Below are 25,875 nucleotides of genomic sequence, written 5' to 3' on the forward strand. Positions count from 1 at the left end.
TTGTAGTGTGAAGTTAGCGTAGAACCTGGGGGTTATCAACACTACAGGGTGTAAATCGGATATTTTTCATAAGTGATTCAGATAATAAATATGACACAAATGCCAATTTTCAGGATAAAATAAACACGTGATCACGTCTAGGTATTGCGGTCCGTCTGCACTCTCCGAGATGGAGTGTGAAGTCTTTTTACTCTCTTTTGTAATAAAAAAAGAATGACGGTGTTAAAACTTTTTCTGGTGTACTAATAAACGAACGCTTTCGGGCAAAAAGAGTGATCAAAACTTTTTTTATATACTCAACCGTTGTGATATAGAGGACGGATAGGGCGCCGTGCCGTTGGTCCGGGTGTTGACACCTTGTTTTAAAAACTGTACAGTTAGTTTCGAATCTGGGGCGGGGGAAGCTAGTTTCATGGTGTCTTAGCCGTGACATGAAAATTTATCCATTACAAAAACGAATATTAATTGAGAAACATTTTGAAAATGGCGCCGACATTCAAGAGTCACGTTTAGCTTTTGTTGCAAGTACGATGTTGTCGTGAGTAGATGGCGCTTTGTATTTCGGTTGTCAAAAAATGGAATTCGAAACTGAGGAATTTCCGCGAAGTTTAACGGAAGACATTTTAAAATACTTGGAACAACAGGACTATCTCTGCGCCGAAGACGATGGCCTCGCCGACAACGATCAAGAATACTTACACAATGTTCGTCACATGATCGAACAGTTAATCGAGAAGATTGCAAGTAGAGCCGAATACCTTGAGGCGTACAACGCAAAACTTAGAGAGCACAATCAGTACCCGCTTTTCAACTTAAAGGAGCTCATCCCCAACTTCGAGATAGGTATAATAAATATATTTGTTGAGATAAATATGTAACAAAATAATGCCTTACAAAAACATTTACATTTCAGACGACGATTTATACAACAAACTGACATTTCGCGAGACACTAGTCGTTGGTTCGTTCACCTCCTGCCCCACCTCTCAACTACCGACCGTCGTCGGCGGATTATGTCTCGACGTGCAATCGGCGAAAGGTAAAAATCCTCCTCTACGCCAACAGTCCGGCCTAAGCCAAAGTGTCGTTGAGCTGATTACGAATTTGGTAGCTGACAAAAGGATCGGTAAATTACATTTGCTTACAATTAACGAATAAATAGAACTTATGTCGTACTCAGGTAAAAAGTCGTTATCCGACCACGAACTAGACAAATTTATTATTAATCTCAAGCCGCGTTACGAAAGAACAAATTGTAAATTTCTGGTACATCTTTCTTCGGAGTTTGACGTCGACGGACACCAGGCCGGCTCCCGTATAACTGCGTGGGTGGATAGGAATTTTCATACTCTGGAAGAAAAACGACAAGAGTTAGTATTTCCTTTGAAGCAAAAATAACATAATGCGTAAGGTCCAAAATACAGACGTAACTGAAGATATTCACTACCTTAAAAGTGCTATAGCCAGTATTTCATGATATAATTCAATGTCATCTCTTTTTTTTTGGGCTGCGTATGGGTGGTCTAATTTTAAAACAGACGCGAGTCGTCAATTTTCCGTTGGTTCCGTTTCGGGCAATTTTTGCTCAGAAATCACCTAGGATACACCCTGTAGAAACAACTTATATATGAGACGCATTTGTCGTAGATTTATAATAATTGATGGCGAGGTGAATGAGAAAATGCTTTACGTGGGGATCCAGCCACGGCGTTACTATGTAAAGCACGCGCACACGACTACGCAGCTGGAGGATAAAAAGTACTACAAAATGGAGGACGTATCCAAGATGGTATGCGAAGGGTCTAATTTTCTTTTAATGCGATATCTGGCGATAACTCGGTACGTGGGACAATTTGAACTTACAACGCTGTATATAAACGGCGATATATGTCGCAACCTCTATGTAAGTATGCACTGATTACAGCAAGGTAACGGTAAGTGGCACTTTTGCTCAATACATAAAACATATTACCTCTGCTCTGGTTGGTTCTGTTGTATGACCCCTTTAGTGCTCATAGCCACTTTTTTGGGATATGAGTAAAAAATGCACGCTTTTCTGTAGCACTAAAGACTGGCAAGTTGTGGGATTCGAACTCACCACGTGTGAGGTTAAAGTCCGAATCTTACACTTCGAATAAAAATGCGCTTTCCGAGAGTTAAAAGGATCTTTCATAAGGAAAAGAGGAAAACGCCGTTTTGGCACGGCTGGTAGGCTGCGGTGCGCAGGACGGCTAGACGTTTCCAACGCGCCGGGGAGAAAAACCGACGCAGGGAAGAGTAAAGTGGGGGGGGGGAGTTGCGTTAGGTTCGCGCGAGTTTCATAGGACCCGGGATTTTGTTTAAATTTTCACTATCTCAAATACCGTGTGTCCTACTTTGGTTGAGACTGCAGTGTATCTCAGCTGTTTTTAAAGATAGACACTTGCGGTTTTCGCGACCCTGGCGTAACCAAAAAATGTTTGTACCACCGTTTCTGATTTAACTCAAAGTTGGTATTTTTTTAAAAGCAACACCCTGTATATCTTAACGTCATTTTTTGCATTATAATTCCTGATTAAGTACATTGATGTATCACAACCTATATATCTTTGTAATTTTAGCAATGAAAATCAATAAAAACCTTATTTTTTAATGTTTTTAAATAGTAGGCCGTGGATTCATGGAGCTTTTGTTTTGTTTGTTGTATCCATGGTAACTAAGGCGGTCGAAAATTAACAAATGGCTAATGGTAGAAACATGTCATTTCAAAATTTTGAAAAATATGATCTATACCAATAACTTCAGAACGGCTGCACCAAATTAAATAATTCCTTTTTTGTTGTGTTTGTTATTATCAGGACAAGGTTTGTATATACGATAATTTCCGAAAAATTGTACGAAAAGACGTAAAACAATTTTTTTTTCACCATTTCAAATCCGAATACAACCAATTGATGGCGCCAAAGCGAGATCTACTGGATCTACTACGGCTCTACCTACCGTCGACTTGCGGCGAAAAAATGGACGACCAAATGTATAAATTCCGTATGACCGCGAAGGTTTCTGTTGTAGTAAAACACTCAGAAATTCTCACGGGAAGGGGAAAATTTAACAATTACTTGTGTTCAGTGAAGAAAATGGTTGTACACGAAATTGTGTAACTTTGGGTATAAAAAAGTTTAATTTTTGAGGGGAATGCTTAGCCCTCATTTGATTTTTCCAAATATCTCCGAAACCAAAGAGGCACAAACTGTGAGAATAAATAATTTTAAAATTTAAGATGGCAGTTACGCCCTCTGGTAGCCATTTTTAGAACTTGAAAATATTTTCCAGCGATTCTTCATGACCGATTTACCCAATAATTTTTGTTACTCCTAAGTCATACGACGAACGGTTCTCGAGATATGGCCGAGAAACAGTCTTATTGGGTCACCCAGTATATGTACCTATCTGTTTTCAAATATGATTTTTTTTGTAAAAGATATTTGGATTCTTCAAATACTTCGGGTTACGTTTTTGTTTCACTATACACGGTGTCCATTTTTCGAATGCCACCACGGGGATCTCACATATCTAGAAAGTTGGTTAAATGAGGGCAAAGTTGCAAATTTCCGTGCTGAATAAGAATCTGAAAATAAATTTGAAATATCTTCAATAGTTTTGAAGATATCGCAAAAAAACGAAAATTTTTGATTTTCGTTTTTAATTTTTGTATGATAAACTAATCGTAGTCGACATTTCTAATTATCACATTATTCGGACACTTTTTAATGGAGATTTTAAATATGGCATCCTGTTTTTAATTAGGCAACTCAATGAATAAAGAATACCAGGAAAGAGAATATCAACAATTTACGTGAGATCGCGATGGCTTTTGCAAACGGCGGACAGTAGTTTCCTGTTCCAGTGGCGTACCTACCTTACAGTTGTAGAAGGATACAATTATAAAGAATTTTACACGAAAACAATCTAAACCCCTATGTGTCTACTCGGCCTATGACTTTTGTTTAACTAACCTCAAACTACATTCCGATAAAAAATTTGTAAATTTACATGTACTATATAAAAATAATATTGGTATCAATACTTACACATGAAATGTAATTCCCAAACTTCTATTTTTTTCCGTTTTGGAGCAACCACACGCACAACAACTAACCATTATTTTATGTCTGCAAAAACCACAACAAAAATTAGTCATAAGTGGCTTTTCAAATGGCCGACTTCCGTCCCAGTCTCTCTTGTATACAACCTGAGTAATGCTCCTTCCTGGTATTCTTTATTCATTGTGGCAACTTTAGCTTGTCTTATGGGCGGCATATTGAATTTTGACATTTTGGGATTACGTCTTTTTTTAGCGCATTTCCACAAAAATAAAAAAAAATGCGCTATTGTGGCCACTTTGTCCGTCCGTCCGTCCGTCCGTCCGGTTGTCCGTCCGCTCGTTTTGCGGCGCTACTAGTTCTTTATCTTACGAGCTATTGTTCTACTTTTTTCGCTATTTGGTTCGTTATGGTGTCGAGTCTTGTACCAAGGAAGGAATTTTTTCTGTACCGCTTACAAAAAAAGTTATTGTAAAAAAAAACAAAAAACCGTTTTTACATGTTCCATAATTTTACACTTTTGCCGTTTATTAACGATCCTAGAGATCGTTTATAATTTTGCATTGCTATCTGTCGCCTGTCGGTTGGTCTGTCCGTCTGTTCCATTGTCTGTCTGTCCATCTATCTGTCCGTGTGAACGATAACTTTGTTTAGAAATGTTCGATCACTTTTACATCTCCGTTAGTTATGAACTGAATTGCATGAAATTAAATATGGGCATAGCTTTAGCCATTTATAATACGCAACGCCAAAAGTTGAATCGAATCGATTCAAAATTCACAGTGCCCTTTTCGCATCTCGACCATTTATAAACCGAATTGCAAATTTTTTTACTTATAAAAGCATTTTAATGAAATTTGATACATAGGCACTTGGAATAAAGGAAAATCAAACGCCAATTTCAAAATTTGGTTTTGCGCATGCGCAGTGCCAACTTTTTTGTTTATGGAAGAATTTAAACGAAATTTGATACATAGGCACTTGGGATAAAGGAAAATCAAACGCCAATTTCAAAAATTGGTTTTGCGCATGCGCAGTGCCAACTTTTTTTATTTATGGAAGAATTTAAACGAAATTTGATACATAGGCACTTGGGATAAAGGAAAATCAAACGCCAATTTCAAAATTTTATTTTGCGCATGCGCAGTGCCAACTTTTTTATCTATGGAAGCATTTAAGTGAAATTTGATATTTAGGCGCTTGGAACAAAGGAAAATCTAACATTAGTTTCAAAATTAAGGTTGGCGCATGCGGAGTTCCAACTTTCTTATTTAGAAAAGCATTTAAATGAAATTCTTCTCATAAACTGACATTGAAGTAGCACGACAAAAATGGATTGCCCATGTGCAACGCTATCTTTCATATTTGTGGCCGGATTTTTATGATTTTATAGAAGTTGCATCTTACAAATGGGAAATGAATGCAAGTGGAAATGCGCTTTATGTAAATCGTTTACGATTACTTTTTAACTTGTTCTCTTTACAACGATATGTTCTAATTTTAATTTTCTTGCAAAACGAAGGTTCAATTCTGTTCAGATGAAAATCGAATTTCTACTTCTCTGACAACGCTGTAACCAGACAGATGGATCATACTGTCAAACTTTTGTTTACAACAAAAAAACGTTTTGTTTTTCCAAAGCACTCTTCTCAAAAAATTAAAAATTGTATTTTTAGGACAAATGTGATACTGAACCACCATGTGTGATATATCGCTGTAAAGACAAAAAAAGGCGTAATCCCAAAATGTCAAAATTCAAAATGGCGCCCATAAGAAAAACTAAAGTTGCCACGTGTTTCTACGTCATCTTGAAAGTAATTAAAAACAGGATGCCATATTTGAAATCTCCATTAAAAAGTGTCCGAATGTGTTAACTAGAAATGTCTATGTTCAAAACTATTGAAGATATTTCAAATTTCTTTTCAGATTCTTATTCAGCACGAAAATTGGCAACTTCGCCCCTATTTAACCAACTTTCTATCTCTTAAGATAAGTGAGATCTCTATAGTGGCACTCGAAAAATTGACACCGTGTATATTGTGGGGGTACGATTTAATTATTTATAAAAAGTGGTAGTCGTAAGCACATAAACATAAATGCCCAGGAATTACTTTTGACCATTAAATTACAGTCCTCTAACAACTTTCAATACAACCTGTAATCTAACATTATGGGTCCAGTAACAATGAAATAAAAAGAGTGTCGCTATGTTTACAATGTAACTTTCGTGTCGCATACGTCACCGGCATCCTGTTCTGTACCGCGTACGTAGCAAAAGAAAAAGAATAAATAGACTGCTTTCAGAGACGTCTGTAGGCAAATACTGAAACTGCGTATGGTTTACTTTTACGCTAAATTAACTTTTGCAGTGCATCTAGGTATCTACCTTTTTTAACGCGTCGCCCTTTTTGCTATGCCGCGGCCATACTGTAAGATGTATACAGGGTGTCTTAAATTGAATAAGATAACATGGCTATCTTTAATATTATTATACTCACAGATTCCGTTAAATTGACAAAGTTGTTTTTGATGCTGATGGATTTTCAGTTGCGATATTTTAAAAAAATAAATCGTTTCGTAGATAATTGAAAAAAAGTGAAAATCGCCATTTTTAAAAAGTTCAAATATTTTCGTTTGTGCTACTCGCTTTCCCGGAGAAACGGTGGGCGGGGCCAAGGAAATGCTACACCCACCCAACCTTACTATTGTAAAACAAAGTACTGGAATCGTTTGTGCTGGAATTATTATCGTTTGTGCTATTTGTTTTCCCAGAGAAACGGTGGGCGGGGCCAACGAAATGCGACCCCCGCCCAATCTTAATATTGTCAAAAAAACTACTGGAATCGTTTGTGCTTCGTTTGTGCTCGTTTGTTGTTTGTATTTATCTCTAGGTAAATATCGACCTTATTATAAAAAATGTTCTATACAAAAGGGAGGTCGCTTACGTCATTAGAAGGCTAAAGTCACTAGATATAGAAAGTACCGGAATTTTTTGGGCAAATTTGCTGCCAACTTAAAAAAATTGAAACAAAATCTAAATTTCTGTAATTTTTTTATAACCTAACTTTGCATAGTACTGTCATGTTTTATAAAAATATATACGAAAGGGCACTTATACTCGTATTAATCGATCAATAATAATATTTCGTGTCAGGGCTGTGCAATGAAACAAGCACAAAATAAACATTATTCTGACTACTTCCAAGTTCCAAGAAGGATTAAAAACTTCCAAGTTCCAAGAAGGATTAAAAACTGCCCTCTTATCAAAGTACGGGGTGGAGGGGGAGGGGGTTTGAGTGGAACTAGTTTTATCCTTCATGGTACTCTAATGAAAGGTCTCAACCTAAAGGAATTAATTTCTACCAACCATTATCCCAGTATGGGGCTTATGGAGAAACAGTACATGCTTGCCAAACTTATTATATGATCGATTACTGCACCGTAAAACGGTAGTTTAGACACTATTTATTACTTTTTAACCTAACCTCAGAAGTCAAAAAGGTAAATTAATAACAAGTTGTAATTGTTTGTCAAATGTGGCCGAGAACAGCTTGTATTTATTAAGTCCCCAAAAATTTACAAATGTACAGTATAATACATATTAGTCACTGGAATCGAATTGAAATTCATCGGAAGATGACTGCGACACTTGAATTATAAATTCTTCAACATCATCTTGAAGATAATCTGCTGCCCACATGCCATCTTCGATAGTTTTCACGTGATTGACATAATGTTGCCAATTTTGAACCGTAACTTGTGAATAACCCATTTTTATTAATTCTTCCATGTCCTTTATTTTAAATGTTTTGTTATTCATTTTGATATGATGTTTAACTTGAGCCCACACCATTTCAATGGGATTTAATTCACAATGGTATGGAGGTAAACGGAGAATCTCGTAACCTTTTTTCTTGTGCAATAACATCAAGCTTATTTTTGTCGTAGTGATGCCGAACATGCGCAACAGAAGCCAGTAGGTCTCGTTTTAATGGATTTTCTTCAATCGGTACATTTTTCTCACGAAGCCAATCTATAATGTGTTCTTTTCTCCACGACATTGTTGGTATCTTCTCCAACTTTCTACTGTGGTACGAGGCATTGTCAATAACAATGACTGAATTCGGTGGCACATTTGGTAGAAGCTGTTCAAAAAACCACTTTTCATAAGTGTCTGCATCCATTTCGTTGTGTGCATCAGCAGTGTTCTTTTTGCAGAGAAAAGTCAGTTCCGCGCCCGGAATTAAACCATTATCACCACCAGCATGTACTAACGCAAAGCGAGGCCCTAGACCAGTGGGTGATTTTAAACCTGTACTGAGTCCTTTGATGAATGCCTGACGATTGCTTTCAACGGTGGTGTCATGCCACGCCCTGCTCACCGAATGACCAATGTTAACCCATGACTCATCCGTATACACAATATTTTTACCTAAAATATAAATATTATGTAATTTGCAATTAAATATAATAAAAAGATTAAGCACCTTCTTCTCTCAACTTCCTGATGCGACGTAGGTATTTATGTCTCCATCGTATAATATCATCCCGTTCAATAAGGATACTCTTGCGGCCAACCTTCTTAAATTCAAAACCCATATCTTTCAAGAGATTGAATAATGTGGTGCGTTTAAAGTTGGGTAGATCGTTATCGTCATTTACGGAAGCTAAGATGCTGTTCATAGTTGGTGGAATATTTGTAATGAAGAAGTTATGCACTTTACGTCGAATAACTGATTGCACATTTTCATCACACACATGAAGACGATCATTGCTTTGTTTCCCTTTTCTTTGCTTGCGTTTTTTCGGGCTTGATACACCTTCGTTTCCGTCTTCCTTTTTAATGGCATAGATGCTCCGTTCAGAACAACATAAAGCTTTACTTGCTTCTTTCACAGCTGCAGTAACGTTCATCGTTCCCGAGAAATAGTTCAGCACGTTGATAATGAGGTGTTTCTCCTTTCGGCTAAAACACTCTCCTTTATGGCGTTTCACGTTAGCAGATCCTGCTTCAGCTTCGGCTTCCATTTAATGGGATATTCTAAAAAGATGAAATCAAATAACGGTTCTACAAGAACACTCAAAGTTACCTTGTATATAAAGTACGAGATGGAGGCGTTCTTAAAAGAACGATTTTTAAAGCAATGAGACAATAAAATGTGTTAAATACGAAAGACAAAAACGAACCACACACGTAATGACAATACAAGAAGATTTGACGTTATATTTTGTTTTAAAGCTTAAATTCAATCATATGTAAGTTTGGCATCATTGCGGTAAGGAATAAGGATAGCGTTATTGAAGAATGACGCAAATTAGTAAAGGAGGGATATAGTCCATAAGACCCCATACTGCATACTAAGGTGCGAATGCTCTATAGAAGTAGGTGTGGTTAAAACTTCCAACAAAATATAATAAACGAGGTAATAAATAACAAATTGCGCAGCGCATTTGAATACGCGCGTGCGCAGTAGTAACTTTCTTACTTATGTAGCGATTTTACTGCCAAAAATCAAAAGTGACACTTACAAAATGTAGTTAATAAATTCGGAAACAAATGCTGCTTTTAGAAATGCAGTGGCGTGGAAAAGGGAATTGTCAATGACCAAAAATTAGACTTGTGCAAAATTCAACGAACAATTATCGAACAATGCGGAATTGTACACTACAGTACAACCATTTTGACACTGCACGGTAAGTCAATCGCAAGCTTCACCCAAAACTAACGGTTAATTTCAGGTCAAATTGTTAAACAAGAATGGGCCAGCTGCAATTACATCCTACAGGTCAACCCCTTGGCGTACATTCACAATGAAAAGCCCATCGGAAACGAGCACCTTCTCCTGCAGCACGTTTGGGAGAAGGACATGCAGTTAATGTCGAAATTTCTCGATTGCAAAACGGAATACACGATGGACATCAAGACGTACTTAGCCGACCATCCCGAATTAAAAAGCATGATGGCCGACTACATCCAGCAGACGATCTTTATGAAACCGGAAGACATTCTCGACTTCACAATCGCGCACTTTAAACGCTTCTGTCAATGTAACGACGATTAAACCACTCACCTGACGCTACGTGTTCTTAGTCGGGTGGCAGATGCCGCAGTTCGACGTTTGGTTGCCGACGCACTGCTCGTGAAAGCAATGCTTGCAGTTGTAGACGACGATATTATTTAGCCTCAGCACGTCTGCAAACAGCGAGTAGATTACGAAGGCCGGGTTTCATCAGCACTTACCTCGCGTGATAACGGAACGATGACAGGCGCTGCACACCATCTCGTCGATCACGCCTACGCCCCTCTGCTGACTACGGACCAATTTGTTGTGCAAGTTGAAGTAGTCGGACACGAGGATTTTTTTGCAGCCTTCCTGCACGGAAACCTGCAGGTTGTAGTCGCGCAACATTTTCACGAGCGAATTTTTGAGGCCGGGGATCTGTTCGCCGCTTTTTATTTTGTTCACGAGCACTGTCGGATCCACATAGGTGCCGATGTGCTGGAGAAGGTAGGTAATGAATTCTGAAAGAGGAAGAATCACAGTCACATCTTGTGGTTTACAGTTTGGCTAAAAAAATTCAATGTCGGTAAAGTAGGTTTCTTGATGAGTTGCAGAACACCAATAAAAGTACAGTACTTGATTAAGGTCATTTTATAGCCCACTGGCAGTCCAAATCTTATGTGCACAAAAAACTGTTTAAGATTTGTCTTATCTTAAGGCGCGTATACATCTGAGCATTGGGTCCGAATGAGCAAGGCGAGCGCGAGTGAGCATTCAAATGTGGACGACTGAGCAACGTGCGCCGAGCACGCTCGACCCGATCCAAATTTTGTCGGTAGATCAAAGCGAGCGCTTGCGGCGAACACGCTCATACGTGCTCAGTGTGGACATCGACAGGGAACGGAAAGGACATACATATTGAAACGCGCACTACGAGCATTCATTGAGCGAAGCTCATGTGTCTCGCTCGCGTGTCCCATTCAGATGTGTACTCAGCCCCCTTTCCAAATGCTCATTCGCGCTCGCCTTGCTCATTCGACCCAATGCTCAGATGTATACGCGCCTTTAAATTCCAAAATGGCGGACGAGTCAGCTGTAGTATATACAGCGTGTCTTAAATTGAATTTTGTAAAAACTTCAAATATTTTAATAACAAATAGAACTACCGAAAAAAGTTTCAAATAAAAGTTGTAAAATTCGATGGGATAAATTCAATGGGTGTAAACAAAAATTTTTCAAAATGGCGGTTTTCGAGATATTGACATTATGTTCCTTATTTTAAATGGACTGCTTAAATTGGATTTAACGTCACTCGAAGTTTACAATGTATTTCTTATGGCAATAATTCCTGGGCAATGTCGATGGTGACTGCGAGACAATAAACGAACACTCAATCAATCACAATCAGCCATGGAATTATTGCCATAAGAAATACATTGTAAACTTCGAGGCAAAAATGCAAGGTTGAGTTCCAAATGAATTACTATGTGTTTAGTATCACTGGTTTTGTAATTGTTTTGTCTATCTAGTGACGTAAAAATCCAATATGGCGTCCATTTAAATTAAAGAAGTTGATGGCAATATCTCGAAAATAGCCATTTCTGTAAGTTCGTGTAAGAGAGATCGTTGCCATTGATTTCATTTCGTAGTTTCTTTTTCTGTCAACAGAGGTCACGCACAGTAATCACTCTATCTTTAGTGTACAGTGGTATTAATATATCTATGTGTACAGTGTACTTATAGAGACAGTGGCGACAATAGAGTGTCTTATTTTTGATTGGGTATTGAGATCCGCGGCCAAGTTGCGTCGAGTAAATATATTGTAATATATTGCATTTTTCGATGCAACATGGCGAATGGGCTCCTATTGTCGCCACTGTACTTTTCAGTCATTTTTTTAAATCATTATTATACAGCTATCTTCAAAACTACAATTTTTGTAAAGAAGTGTTATCCACAATTATAAAAACTTTGCCACCAACCAACGTACTTTAAATTTGTGACACATATAACCCTTAAATTCTGCCTTATCCCCCGTCAGACGGGCGTTACTAATTTGCTCACGCAGTTAATCGGCCAGTGCCGTACCCGCAAACCATACACTCATAAATAATAGAGCGACCGAATGTTGGCCTATAATGCGACTACCATGTACAGGGTGGTCCAAATTGGACACTTTGGTATGGAAACACCCTTTATTTTAACAGATAGGAAAAAATGGACCTAGGAGTCTGTAGCCCAATTTCAAAGAGAAATCACTGGCGCAAACAGAATTCAGCTATCACTAATCGTTTGGCCGCCAGACGGCGTTTCTCGAATTGAGTCGATTTCCTTAATGCCCCATGACTTTCTTATTATTAAAGATAATTGATTTTGGCAAAATCTTTCTTAGGGCACTTTTTTATGTAGAATCCATTGCGATGCACAGTTTTTATACAGGATGTTTGGTTTTTCTTAAAATACGACCCTAAACTATATTTTTTCATATGGACCCCCCTATATATTTTGGACTTTTTTAAAAGAGCGTAAAATTGCCTAAATTTTGATGTTTATATTAAATATTATTTGCAATATTGCATTTTATCATTAAAATGTTTTTATTGTACGCATCTAGGTTTCCATGGCGAACAAAAGATGGCATTTATTTATATATTATATGACATATTTGTTTTATTCGCATGGGTTTTCACGTTTTTTGTTTTTGTCTGTTATTTGAAATTAAAAATATTTGGAAACTAATATATTTCCAAATAATCAAGAAACTGTCTTTTTACACAATGCCATCTTTTGTTCTCCCTAGAAACCTAGGTTGCTTACAATAAAACATTTTAATGTATAAAATGCAACATTGCAAATAATGTTTAATATAAATATAATAAGTGATACACCAAAATTTAGGCAATTTTACGATCTTTTCAAAAACTGCAAAATATACGGGCTGATTCAAATTCGAGGGTCACCATGGGGATCTCGGAAACTGTAAGAGATAGGTAGGCAGTTTGAATTTGGCAAAGCTGCGTATTTTGATGCTTAACAAAATGCCGTTTTGAAACTGAAAAAATTGACTAGTTCCGGAGATATGCAGAAAAAACGAAAATTTCTCACCTTATTTATCAAGATCCAGTGAAGGTGTTAGCGAGTGTTTTTGTGTCTTTGATAAGTGTGACTGAATATCACAGACCTTTTACAACCAGATTATTTAGATTATTAAGAAAAAACTGTAAATGATCTTATTTTAATTGTCCACCACTTGCGTGCGGGGTAATATGTCTAAGCAAGCTTTGTAAGCGTTTCTTTATTTCGGGGATTTCGGAATAAATGTTTGTCATTCTCAATCAATTGTGTTTATTCGAATCCTTTGTGGTTTCGCATCGGGTTCGTGACCGAGATTAATTTCAGGTGTTAATCAAAAGTTGTGTAATAAATTCTTTGGAATTTTGGGAAATTGATCAAAGCCCCCCCCCCCCCCGAGTCTCTGAAAGTGAGAAAGTTTTAGGTTGGGGTTTTTCGTTATAGCAGATACAGGATGTGTACGACAGATTATAAAATTTGAAGTTTCAATTCTGGTTTGTTTTGAGCTAGCTGGACAAGTGTTTTGTGTGGGTGGTGTATTGACCTACATGCACAAAATCTTCAAGATAAATTGTATCAACGCCCTGTATATTAATCTTAAATGAAAGTGACCCACACTAGTGGAAAGTTTTTTTTACCCATATATCAAAAACTTCCCCTAACAAATGATAAATCTAACCTGAAGGTCAAAACAGGATAAAACTAATTTCAGCTAAAGGACTTTTCCTAGGAAAAATTCTCACAACTCGCAATTCCTATGAACGTAATTGCAAATCATTAGAATATTTCCTCCATTTATGAATTGATTTAGATTCGATTTTTTTAGGAAGATTACATCGAATTGTTATATTGTTTGAATTGTAACCTATAACGTTTGCCTCAAATAAAGCAAACATTTGCCAGTATTTATTGATTTAAAAATATAATTCAGGTAACGTATCGATTTTGATCTTCAAATTGGCGCGTTCCCAAATTTTCTTGTCATAAATCTACCCGAATTAAGTTTTGGATATACCAATACCACATTCAGTCCTATGATGTATCAAATTCGTTACTAATATCCGCAATCCGTTACGTAACTTTAACGGAGTACCTTAACCTACTCTTAAACGGAGAAGCAATTTTTTAGTATGACATATCACTACTATAACCGCTTCCGTTGAGTAAAGGAAAAAAGTTTTGTCGTTGGTTTAGTTTTAGACAGCCTTAAATGTAGAGAGAGTGATAAGTATTCAATATACGCTATGCTCGACAAAGAAAACAGATCACCCGTATCGTTAAAACGGGCATTCCGTTACGCTGACAAGTAAACTGACATTTGTTTCCGTCTTGTTTTTATAAACGGACCGAAGCGTCGTTATTCTTCAAAACCACACGATGGATATACATGGGTGCACGCAAAATGTGCAAAGAAAACGCTTGCAAAAAACGACAAACGACCAATATGAATATTTGCTGGATTTTCTGAAGGCAAATAAAATACTGATCACGGGGAAGACCAGTCCAAAAGAAGCCACGAAAGTAAGAGCATTATGGGATTCATTTGCAACAAATATAAACGCTAAAGGAATCGGACCACGGAAAACGCTTAAAACCTACAACCAGAATATGGAATTATAGGGACGTAGTCTTTACCACTACCTTTAACTGAAGAGGTACAGCAGATCCTCGAGAGGGTGATTGTAAATGGGGTTCCAATAAATTAATTAAATGAAATGCAACATTTTGTGTTAACCGAAAATATTTTATAAAAACGTCCTCATTCAATTGAAAGGCATCACTTGCATCTCTAAGTTGTCGTCGTTTTATTCTTAATCGGTTCCTACAGGAATTATACACTACTTATTTTCACCAAAGAGTAGGTATTTCTCACTTACCTTTCGTCAACATGAATTAATTGATTGAATATTGAGTAATCCCTCCATTTATGTATTAGATGTAACTTGCAAAATGTATTTGGATTTTGAATGATTGATTGATCGCAATACAAAATACGCAAACTATTTACTCTGTACCCCAGTTAAACACATAACTTCCACAATTTTTGTTCCGTTCACGACAGTCCGTTATTTTACTCATAACCGGGCAACGTGTACGGATCCGTTAAGATAACCATACTTACAATCTGATACATCATACGAAATCTTAGCTACTAACGGAAATTGGTTAGTTTTGGTTCATAACGGCTCCGTTATTTGTAACGGATTTGATACATCATAGGACTGATTGTTTCTTTACTACAAAATACGTAACAGGGTAATTTATATAGCCAACCAAAAAAAAGGTATCTTTTATACAACGAGTTAATAACATAAGGACAAATTACAAGTCAACGAGTTAGATAGAAAAATGCGTAACCAACGTGGAGGTAACATTTTCAAACCTATACACTGTATACACTGTGAAACATCACACTACTAGAAGTGAAGATACGAAAAAACGCTCGCTCAACGGCGCGAACGAATGAATGGTAGTGGGTGGAGTCACGGTTTTATGCGTCGGTTTCGTAGATCGACTGCATTTAAAAGGCGTCGGCTCGTACCCCCCCCCCCCCCCCTCCCCCCACAAATTGCTCATAAATTGCACTCTTTTCTTATTTTGGCGTTTATTCGGCAAAGACGACGGTTAGAAGCATGCGTTCTAGAATCGACGGCGATTTGCGCACCCGCCCCCCCCCTCCACACCCCTCTGTTGCGTAAAGGAAAAGTTATGACGTCATAACTGGAGAACGGGAAGACGTATCGAGTTGCGGTTTGGTGTGTTGACCTCGCAGTTCGATTGCGCATCCGCCGAGGCAATGCGTCAACGGTCCTATGACTGGGTGGCCACCTACATATGGGTTACATGCCCCCCCCCCCAACTCTAATTCCTTGTAGAAGGGATTTTTGTGATGTATTGGCGTTAGAAAAATCCTACTGCGCATGCGCAAAACGCAACTTTTTTTATTTATACAGCAATTTGAACGAAATTTGTATGGTAGCTTCCACTAATAAAAGAAAATACCACGCATGCGCAAAACATCGTACTGCGCATGCGCAAAACTTTCTTAATGTATTTAAATGATAAGGAATTGGGCAGAAAGCCTGTTGAAGGTCCAGAACAAGAGTGGGACAATAAATAAATAAATAACAAAAAAAAATGGCAACACTGAAAACCATTTCCCTCCAGATTAGATAGATGCATCGTACCTACCAGGTTTATCCAAGGAATGATTTATGAGATCGTTCCACAAATCGGGATCGTCGTGCTCCTGACAGAATTCGATCGCCTGCTGCATGTCCTTCAGTTCCTTCGTTATTAACTCCAACGCCTCCTTGGTATCGCCGACACGCCCCAGCAGATAGATCATTTCCGGATAGAACTTTTGCCTTTGGCATATATCCAAGGCCTCCTGGATGGGATAGTGATCCGATCGGCGCAGTAAAGGTAGCAGCTTCTCCCGATCGTATTCGGCATACAACTTGACCAGTTTACCGTGGAACTGACCTTGGGGATTGCTCTTGTCGTACGCGTCTAAATACTAACAAAGATTATTAACCGACAGCCAATGCGCTAAGCGTACCCAGTACAGTTGCATTTCGTGATCGCTCAGTTTCTCGATCACGACCTCGGGCGGCACCTGATTTTTCTCCAAAAGCAAGGCCACCGTCTTGTCTTTGTCTAAATTCATCAAGTCCAAAATCATGTTGTGTATGACGCCGTGTAGATTGCGCTCCTGTATCAGGTTAAACACGCCCTTATTTTTGAGTCTGAAACACGAGATGGCATGAGTTCGAGTTGGTAGTTCTAACCGGTTACTTACTGTAAGTACATGCTAAGGCTTTTGTCGTACTTCTTTTCGTAACTATACAAAATGGCTAACGATTCTAAGTAAGTTTTCCTATTATTATCACAAATTAGAAGATGCTCTAGAACTGCGTTAATTACGGCGCAAGTATTATACAGGCTCGGCTTCCACTCTTTTACGACATTTAAAAAACCTTTGGCGTCCAGCTTGAGGTATTCGTACAAAATCATCTCGTACATATGCGGATCCAACGTGCACTCGGGTGAGCGAGGGATGTAAGGGCTGACCGATCTGAAACATGCGGGTGAGACCACTTCCGTTTGTGGCACTTACCCATTACCGTAGCTGATGTACGGTGGCGAATTTGAAAAGTTGCTCCTCCCATACGTCTTTTTTGTGTCCAAAAATGCTCATACACAACTTGCCCGCGCGGTCGTACAGGCCCTTGCTGAGTAGGTGATCCAAGTAGGCGATGCCGACCGTTTCGACTGTAAATTGCGAATCGCGCGCACCGTTACTCTGAGCGATCGCGTTGAGAGCTTCTTCGAATTTTCTGCAAAAAAGGTTGTGTTCGATTTATTCTAGGAAGATGATTTTTTAAAAATTTCAAGATTTCCAAAGTTTCAAATTTTTAAAATGTCAGAAACGACTACAAATATTTATCACAACGCCGTTTCTACAGACGCGGTGACTACAACGCAAAATTATTTCGTTCCCCCAAATAAAGTAGTCACACTCAAAAGAATGCGGTTAATGTTCACGGTTACCCAAGTCCCTGCTCGGGCGCCAATGTAACCGGTTTGCTATGTACTCAACCTCGTTATAGGTTAACCAAGGCCGCTTAAAACTTCTTTTCTACTAGGTTAGAAATATCTAGTACCTAGCTACCTAGCAGAGACAATCTTCCTCGGAAATTAGAAAGCGTGTGAACGTTGTAGAATAGTCAAATGGCAAGGATTTAAAGCTGTTGTCATCTGAACAAATTGCTACTAAGAACATACTTGTGGGCTTACAAAATTATTGCTTTCCAACGCAGAATCGAGGTAACATTTATTGTTGTTTAATAGACTAATAATCCATAAATGAACAATCATTTTAATTTGTTTACTATATTGTTCGGAGATATTTGCGTGAAATATTTTGTAAAAGTTTATCTCCGGTTATTGCGATAAGAATGTTATCGTTGAAATTAGATAAGCAATGTTTTTTCGCCGACCTAAACACAGCGATACGCAGTAATTTTTTTCGGAAAGTTGAAAGGGGAAATTGTTTTAAATAGAAGAGACGGAGTTTAATCGTGGCTTTTTTGGTGGTAGACGTTATGTGTTTGGCGGTTTGCCGATAGCGAAGCTTTTTGAAGTCAGTCTTGTTTAATTGGAAACTTGTCGAAAAACGTTAGTGTTTAAAGAGATGAAAGTGTATTAGGTAGTCCGAGTGTATTTGTCAAGCAGTTGGCGCTTATGTGAAGCCTTTCTCAGGACCCTTTAAAGCGAGTTTTTCCACCATCAAAGAGCCAATAGTCCAGTCTCGTCTAAATTTATTTAAATTTAAGTGCAATTAAAGTAAAGAAGAAGAACCTCATCTGATGTTTGTGCGTCACTTAATGAAGTAGTTCCGAAGTACGCCTGTAATTGGTCAACAAGACTCGTCCAATCCAACGCGGTGCGAGTGTTCTTACCCATTAAAGCGGCTTCTGAGACTGGAAGTCGCGACTCATCCATGCTCCGCTGCCGACACGCAGCAGTCCAACCCGCCGCCGCACCGTCCGGCAGCGGAACGACGCATCCTTGCATATATGTACATGGTAGATAAGTTGTAAAGATATTTATCTCTCGTATATTAACGGAGTCCCCAACCACACTGACCCCATAACAATTGGTGCCCAACGTCAGGGCCCAGTCTGCGAGTGCAAAGCGCACACCAACGATTAACTGAGGTAGTGAACACATAAACACATAAATAATGGCACCAAGTAATAACCATGGCAGCCGACGGAGCCGATTTTCTTGTTCTCAATCAAATAGAGGTTTGGATCAAGGTTTTCGGTGTCTATAACGCGGTTCAGTACACGGTAAACCGTTACAAAGGCGCCCGAGCACGGATTTTTATTAATTTGTTTATTTAGACCCCTTAAGCGCAAAACGCAGCCGAACTCCAGCCAGTTTGCAACCGCTAGATGGCATTGATGTCGCATATTCGAAGGTTTGTACAATCATTACGGTTTTTCATGTAATTAAATTGTTGGACTGAATTTCACGAAAAGGACTCCGTGTCTCCGCCTTAGAGCTACCTAGTGGAAAAGAATTAAGCAGCCCTTAGCCTTACCTATAACGCGGTTTAGTACACGGCAAACGGTTGTCGAATATGGAGCCATTCATCAACAATACACGGCAAACCATTATAATGGCGCCCGAGCAGGGATTTTTATTTATTTGTTTATTTAGACCCCTTAAGCGCAAAACGCAGCCGAACTCCAGCCAGTTTGCAACCGCTAGATGGCATTGATGTCGCAAATTCGAAGGTTTGTACAATCATTACGGTTTTTCATGTAAATAAATTGTTGGACTGCATTTCACGAAAAGGACTCCGTGTCTCCGCCTTGGGGCTACCTAACGGAAAAGAAGTTTTAAGCGGCCCTTACCCTTACCTATAACGCGGTTCGGTACACGGCAAACCGTTACAATGGCGCCCGAGCAGGGATTTTTATTTATTTGTTTATTTAAAACCCTTAAGCGCAAAACGCAGCCGAACGCCGGCCAGTTTGCAACCGCTAGATGGCATTAATGTCGTAAATTCAAAGGTTTGTACAATCATTACAGTTTTTCATGTAAATAAATTGTTGGACTGCATTTCACAAAAAGGACTCCGTGCCTCCGCCAGAGAGCTACCTAGTGGAAAAGATTTAAGCGGCCCTTAGCCTTACCTACAACGCGATTCAGTACACGGCAAACCGTTACAATGGCGCCCGAGCAGAGATTTTTATTTATTGGTGTGGAGTGTGATTACTGTATCGGGAACGAAATAATTTCCCGTTAAATTTTGCGTTGTAGTCACCGCGTATGTAGAAACGGCGTTGTTTTTAAATTTAAATTGAACACAATTGACAAAATGCAAAAACAATGTTACCTACCCATGCTGTATTAGCCACTGTATTCTATCGTCAAGATCATATGGACTAGCGATGACGACATCTTTTGGAGCAACTATAAAAAACCGGTTTTCTTCTAGCAAGACCTCTAGATGATAATCATTTACTGTGTACTCCTCGTAGCCACGTAACGAAAGGCTCTCGGTACAGACATCAATGTAATCGTTATCCCGGTACTCTACAATAAACAACTGTGGACGCAAGGACTTTTGGTTGGCGTCGAATTCTTTGGAAAAGCCCAACAGCACCAACTGATTGTCTAACGGTGCGATACCGCTAATGTAAAATTCGGTTTGAAACGTCGACACTACAAAAATTACGCTGATGACAATTTAAATTCGACATAAACTCACCAGGATCGACCAAGTATTCCGGTAAATCGCGATTGCCTAGCTCGATGCTATTCCTTTTGCGTATGATACAAACTCGTACCGTATCGACCCATCCGATTAATAGCGTCCTTGCGTCGGCCCAGCGTAAATTGCAACGAAATTTATCTAGAGACGTCCTACGGCCACAAAATTATAAGGAATCTCAGGCTCGGTACCCACCCATGCTGAATCTCCCACTTGATCAGACCCAAGGAACACCGCGCGTTTAGGTCGTAAACTCGTACGCCGATATCGCTTGACCATGCGACGAAGTTCTCGCCCCAACTGATACTGCTCACCAGTCCCTCGCTGTCGCATAGAACCGTCGGTCGCAGGCGGCCCAAGAACGTCCTCTCGTACAAGGTCAAATTCTGATCACCTGCAAGTTTTCATTCAGCGTCCCGTGGTATTACAATTGTATTTCAAATGTTACAGTAGGTGAGAAGAGACCAACTTTGCTCAAATCCGTTCCCCCCGTTTAGGTGTTACAGCTGTTTATTTAAAGGAACATTAAATCACCCCAAACCCCCTCCAACCCACTTCAACTTAATAGATAAGTGAAACGTGCTAAACAAACTCGACATTTAAAATTCAAAAGTTTTGGATAGCGGTTACGCTCCCTGGCGGCCATCTTCGAAACCTAAAAATAGGATTTCCACGATTTTTTTGGCCCACTTTGATCATTTCGAACAAATGCTGGCCTCGGCAAAAAGTCGTCAGACATGCGCATTTCGAATGTAGATCAAAGTTTGCAGTGGAAACATTTTTTCAATGTTCAGCTCGTTTCGTTCCGTAACACATATGAAAAGATGCGGTTTAAAGAAAACTATAATCAGTAAATAGAATTTTGTATTGGTGAGGTTAAAAAATGACAAATTATTCATTTCAAATTGACTAAAGAAGAACAAAAGATTCTTATTTGAGTATTGGACAAGTGCGCATAAATCAAACCAAAGCGTTCAACCAAAAACCATCTACACATAACGTTTTGCTAGTTCACTACCATTATATAATTAAGCTGTAGCCAATAGAAACAAAGGTTTATTGTTAGTCGTTGACCAATGAAACCATACCTTACTTTCTATTCGCTATTTCATAATGAACTATGGATAATGGTTGTATAAACCCAACCTAACAGAAAGTAGGCTATTTCTGTGCACTTAATGTAAGTGGGAGAAACAAAAACCTTGTTTTGTAGTGCAAACTGGTGACCTTGGTGGGATTTCCCAGACAAAAACTTCGAGAACTTGGTGAATAGGATTTCCCGGTTATGCAACTAGCTAAGGAGTAACCTTGTTTTGTGGTGCAAGATTCCAGACAAAAAAATAGATTATCTTTTTTTTTCAGATCTTACATCTGCAAGATTGGAAATTCTTACAGGTGCAATTCACGAATGGGTCAAAAAACGGGTGATCAACACACTACCGTAACATTTAAATACAATGGCACTATCTCTGAATATTACCAGTGATAAAGCGACATCCGGAGTTCGACTTCTGAAAGTTGGGATCGAGCGCAACAGTCTTAACAATCCGTCCTACGTTGATGACATCGTTACGATCGTCCGAATACAAACCGTGCATAAATATTTTTCCATCGTCCGAGCAGGAGGCAATAAATTCGCCGGCCGTCTCGATCGATATTTGATTAACGGAGACGGTGTGCGCGCGTATCTCCTTCCCTTCGACGATGTTTCCCAGATGATCCAATATGTAGATGAAACCGAAATGCGATCCCAAACATATGAACTAAAACGCGCGATGGTATTATTTATTTTCGTTATCGTCGATACGAGTTACCCGTGGGTGTACGGCTATGCAGCTAATGGCGTCTTTAAGGAGGATGCGGTGGAAGTGGTTCGCTAGGCGGATGTATTTCAATTTCGGCTCGATTTCTTCCTCCAAACTTTCGGTGTCACTTTGACAATCCTAAACTTGAACATAAAATTTGTTGCTAATTGGCAATTAGCACTTACGGTTAGGCTTTTATCGGACATTATTATTGTACAAAAGATCCAAACAATGATACATGTTTCTTCTTATGATAAATTTGATAATTTTTAGGTTTACTTCTATTATGACATGACAATGACACTGACAGTACGAACGTTCCAATGTTGTCACGTTTTTAGGCTAGGGGAGATAATTTACTGAAGTGGCAACAATGCTTTCCACACCTATTTTAATAGAAAATCGTCAAGACCATGCGATTCAAGGCGCATACGAAAACTAACGTCATAATTGATATAGTTGAGTGCACAATTTAAGGAAGACCGCCCCCCTAGACTCGAAAAGCTGAGGTTGAGAAAAACAGCGTTTTTGCAGATATTTTGCTGAAGTTTAGTACCGACTTAAGTTTAAACGCCCTGTATAAAAACGTATAAGCTAATATTCATGTTGTGACAACAGCTCACTGATAATATACATCCACATGAACACAACATAATAATACAATATAAAGGCATAACCATCTTGAGGTACATCGTAACCAATTAAACGTGAACTCGAAGCAAAAGGTTGAAGGACGCCATGCTTCAATAAACAAATAAGTATCAAAATGACCCAATAAGACCGCCCCTCGGCCATATTTTCAGGTTCGTCGTATGACTTAGGGGTAAAAAAATTATTGGGTAAATCGGTTATGAAGTATCGCTGGAAAATATTTTCAAGTTCTAAAAAGGGCGTAACTGCCATCTTAAATTTTAAAATTGCATTTTCTTTAAATTTCGCATAATAAACTGAAAATTTTTTTTCACATTTTTAAAGAGAACCAGTTTATCTATCATTTTCGTAAAAACAAAAGCTGCAGTTACTTCAAAAACAAAGATGGTGTGGGGCGTTCCATTGTTTTTGCAATAACCTGCTTTAACTTCTTAACCGTTTGACCGATTGTAACAAATTTGGTATCGAAAAGACTATTCCATGAGCAACAAGAATTAACCGAAATATATTTAATTTAGTTAAATCCTTCTCCGCCAGGGGGCTAGTTTTGACACTATGATAAAAAAAATCTAAAAAATCAAATGGAATGATGACTTTTATTAATTAATTAATTTCATTTTCCTAATATTTGAGGTTAGGAACGAGATTTTGAAAAAAACGGTTTTCACTGGCCTCTTTGCATGTTATTTGGCTACTTTTTCATAAAGAAAAAGTCATCATACCACTTGATTTTTTAGATTTTTTAGGATTTTGGGTCAATGTGCCAAAACTAGCCCTCTGGCGGAGAAGGATTTAACTAAATTCTAATTCTCATTGCCCAAGAAATGCTCTTTTCAATGATACCAAATTTGTTAAAATCGGTCAAACGGTTAAGAAGTTAAAGCAGGTTATTGCAAAAACAATTGAACGCCCCATGCCATCTTTGTTTTTGAAATAACTGAGTCTGTCGATAGTGCAGGCTGCATATTTTGAGCGGTTACACGTTTCTTCATAACTCGACACGACGGACAATTAATTACTTCAGATTTGCCTTTTCTACTCGCCATGTCCTTCTAAGCCGGCGCTTCGGTTTTAGAGCGGAGTGCTCAAAAGCAGGTGATGATCTTAGGGGTCCCCAATCCGACACTGCAATTTTACTTACTATATACTTACACAGTTGTGTAATTTAATATTTTATTTTTTAGATTAGAATTTAAAAACTGAGGTTAGGTCCTTTAACTTTTTCCTCCTTCCGTATGCTTACTTATTTTAAAAACGCCACAAGCTTTTGAAACCATCATTTCTTTTAACTAAAAAAAATTTGATTTTACAATTTTACGTTTGACCCCATATCTCAAGAACAGATTGTCGGAGGAGGGCGATTGGGGCATCTTGGAGAAATATATCTATTGCTGATGTCAAAACTTTAAAAGCGAATATCTATAAAACGCTTTGTCGGAGGAAAGTAATCACCTAGGCAAAATGAATGGTCTGGGCGAGACTATTAGTGAAATCGAAGGGAATATCTTGAAAACGAAGAGTCTGAGGAGGGTACTCATAGAGGGCAAGTGGATCGTCTTTCAGCACAAATATCAGCAGAACGGGGTGTCGGAGCAGTGTACTCTCAAAGGGCGGAAAGATCGTCTAGGCAAGATACATCTACTGGCGATGTAAAACTTAACTGTGAATATCTCGAAAATGTTGGAGTATCTACAAAGGCAAATACAATATTTTGGAGAATTTCTTGGGCTTGATTCTTCTTGCAATATACATATAGAATAGATTTTGAATGTACAATATGCCAGGCGGCTTTTGAATGTTTATGTGTAAAGATCCCCGCCCCATTAATCATCTAGCAAGAAGGTAAACTTAGCATGCTAAACAAGTGCGCTTTATCTGCACAAGGTTTGTGCACAATTGATACTTGTTTGATAGTACTTACAATTACAGCGATAACTAAGTGTCGAAAATGGCGCACTCTGTATATAAATGCAGAATGTGATTTTTGTTCTCAAACAACACTGGCAACACCGTTCTGTATGAACTGTATTCAAAATCCATTCATTCTCTTGTAAACAAGTAAAGTTATAGTGTTCTTGTTAATTGTTTATATTTGCGGTAATATTAAACGCAAATTAATTTACTAGCTGTTTTCTAATTCAATCGCTTAGCGCAAAGGGAGAAGTACAAAAATGGTAAGTAAAAGTGTTGATAGTGCCCTCCGGAAAAGTGAGGTTAAGTGTATATGACACAGCTAAAAGAAAATGTTTTCAGTCGATTTTAAATTACAACGGCAGCGCGATGGTCGCAATGAAGGGGGACAAGTGCGTTTCGATCGCGACCGATAAAAGGTTCGGCGTACAGGCGCTCACGGTTTCGATGGACTTCCCGAAGGTGTTCGAAATGGGCCCCCACCTATATCTCGGCCTGCCCGGTCTCGCGACCGACATACAGACAGTTTTCGAAAAGCTGCGTTTCAGAAAGAACTTATTCGAGCTGAGGGAAAATAGGAAAATGTCGCCTAAGGTTTTTAGCGCGATGGTTTCGAATATGCTTTACGAGAAGCGATTCGGTCCGTTCTTCGTCGAGCCCATCGTAGCCGGACTAGATCCGTTCACTTACGTTCCGTACGTGTGCAACATGGATTTAATTGGTTGTCGGAACGAACCGGAGGACTTCGTTACCGGCGGATCTGCTTCCGCGCAATTGTTCGGCATGTGCGAGTCACTGTGGGAACCCAATATGGGTCCTGAGGATTTATTTGAGACTACTTCTCAGGCCTTAATTAATGCGTTTGATCGTGATGCCATTTCTGGATGGGGTGCGATTGTTCATATCATGTAAGAGTTACTCTGCTTAATAAAATAGAGAGATTTATCGTTTAACTTTCAGAGAGAAAGACAAAGTAACAACGCGTGAATTGAAAACCCGTATGGATTAGGAAGGAGGTGTTATTTATAAAAATTTTTATATAATAAAGCAGAAATATGCAA

The 25,875-nt window shown here is 38.7% G+C and overlaps 3 protein-coding genes across 3 annotated transcripts; 2 read left to right on the forward strand and 1 right to left on the reverse strand.

Moving 5' to 3' along the window:
• Window positions 1-372: 372 nt before the first annotated feature.
• Window positions 373-2,166, forward strand: LOC116162270. Its single transcript, XM_031475872.1, has 4 exons — window positions 373-843; window positions 914-1,126; window positions 1,181-1,370; window positions 1,648-2,166. Exons 1-4 carry the CDS (start codon window positions 576-578, stop codon window positions 1,916-1,918), a joined length of 942 nt encoding a protein of 313 aa, XP_031331732.1. The 5' UTR covers window positions 373-575; the 3' UTR covers window positions 1,919-2,166.
• On the reverse strand, window positions 841-22,569 carry LOC116162239 (vacuolar protein sorting-associated protein 41 homolog). Its single transcript, XM_031475799.1, has 13 exons — window positions 22,438-22,569; window positions 22,262-22,390; window positions 21,928-22,210; window positions 20,643-20,841; window positions 20,445-20,599; window positions 20,074-20,398; window positions 17,284-17,496; window positions 16,959-17,234; window positions 16,719-16,905; window positions 16,349-16,676; window positions 10,324-10,605; window positions 10,154-10,275; window positions 841-1,350 (listed from the first exon to the last, which is right to left on the reverse strand). The coding sequence occupies exons 1-12, from the start codon at window positions 22,456-22,458 to the stop codon at window positions 10,160-10,162; spliced, it is 2,514 nt and encodes an 837-aa protein (XP_031331659.1). The 5' UTR covers window positions 22,459-22,569; the 3' UTR covers window positions 841-1,350; window positions 10,154-10,159.
• A 2,351-nt stretch (window positions 22,570-24,920) lies between these two features.
• Window positions 24,921-25,875, forward strand: LOC116162276 (proteasome subunit beta type-3). Its single transcript, XM_031475880.1, has 3 exons — window positions 24,921-25,077; window positions 25,157-25,722; window positions 25,775-25,875. Exons 1-3 carry the CDS (start codon window positions 25,075-25,077, stop codon window positions 25,821-25,823), a joined length of 618 nt encoding a protein of 205 aa, XP_031331740.1. The 5' UTR covers window positions 24,921-25,074; the 3' UTR covers window positions 25,824-25,875.

The sequence above is a fragment of the Photinus pyralis genome, unplaced genomic scaffold, assembly GCF_008802855.1.
Source record: "Photinus pyralis isolate 1611_PpyrPB1 unplaced genomic scaffold, Ppyr1.3 Ppyr1.4_LG10, whole genome shotgun sequence".
NCBI lineage: Eukaryota > Metazoa > Arthropoda > Insecta > Coleoptera > Lampyridae > Photinus > Photinus pyralis.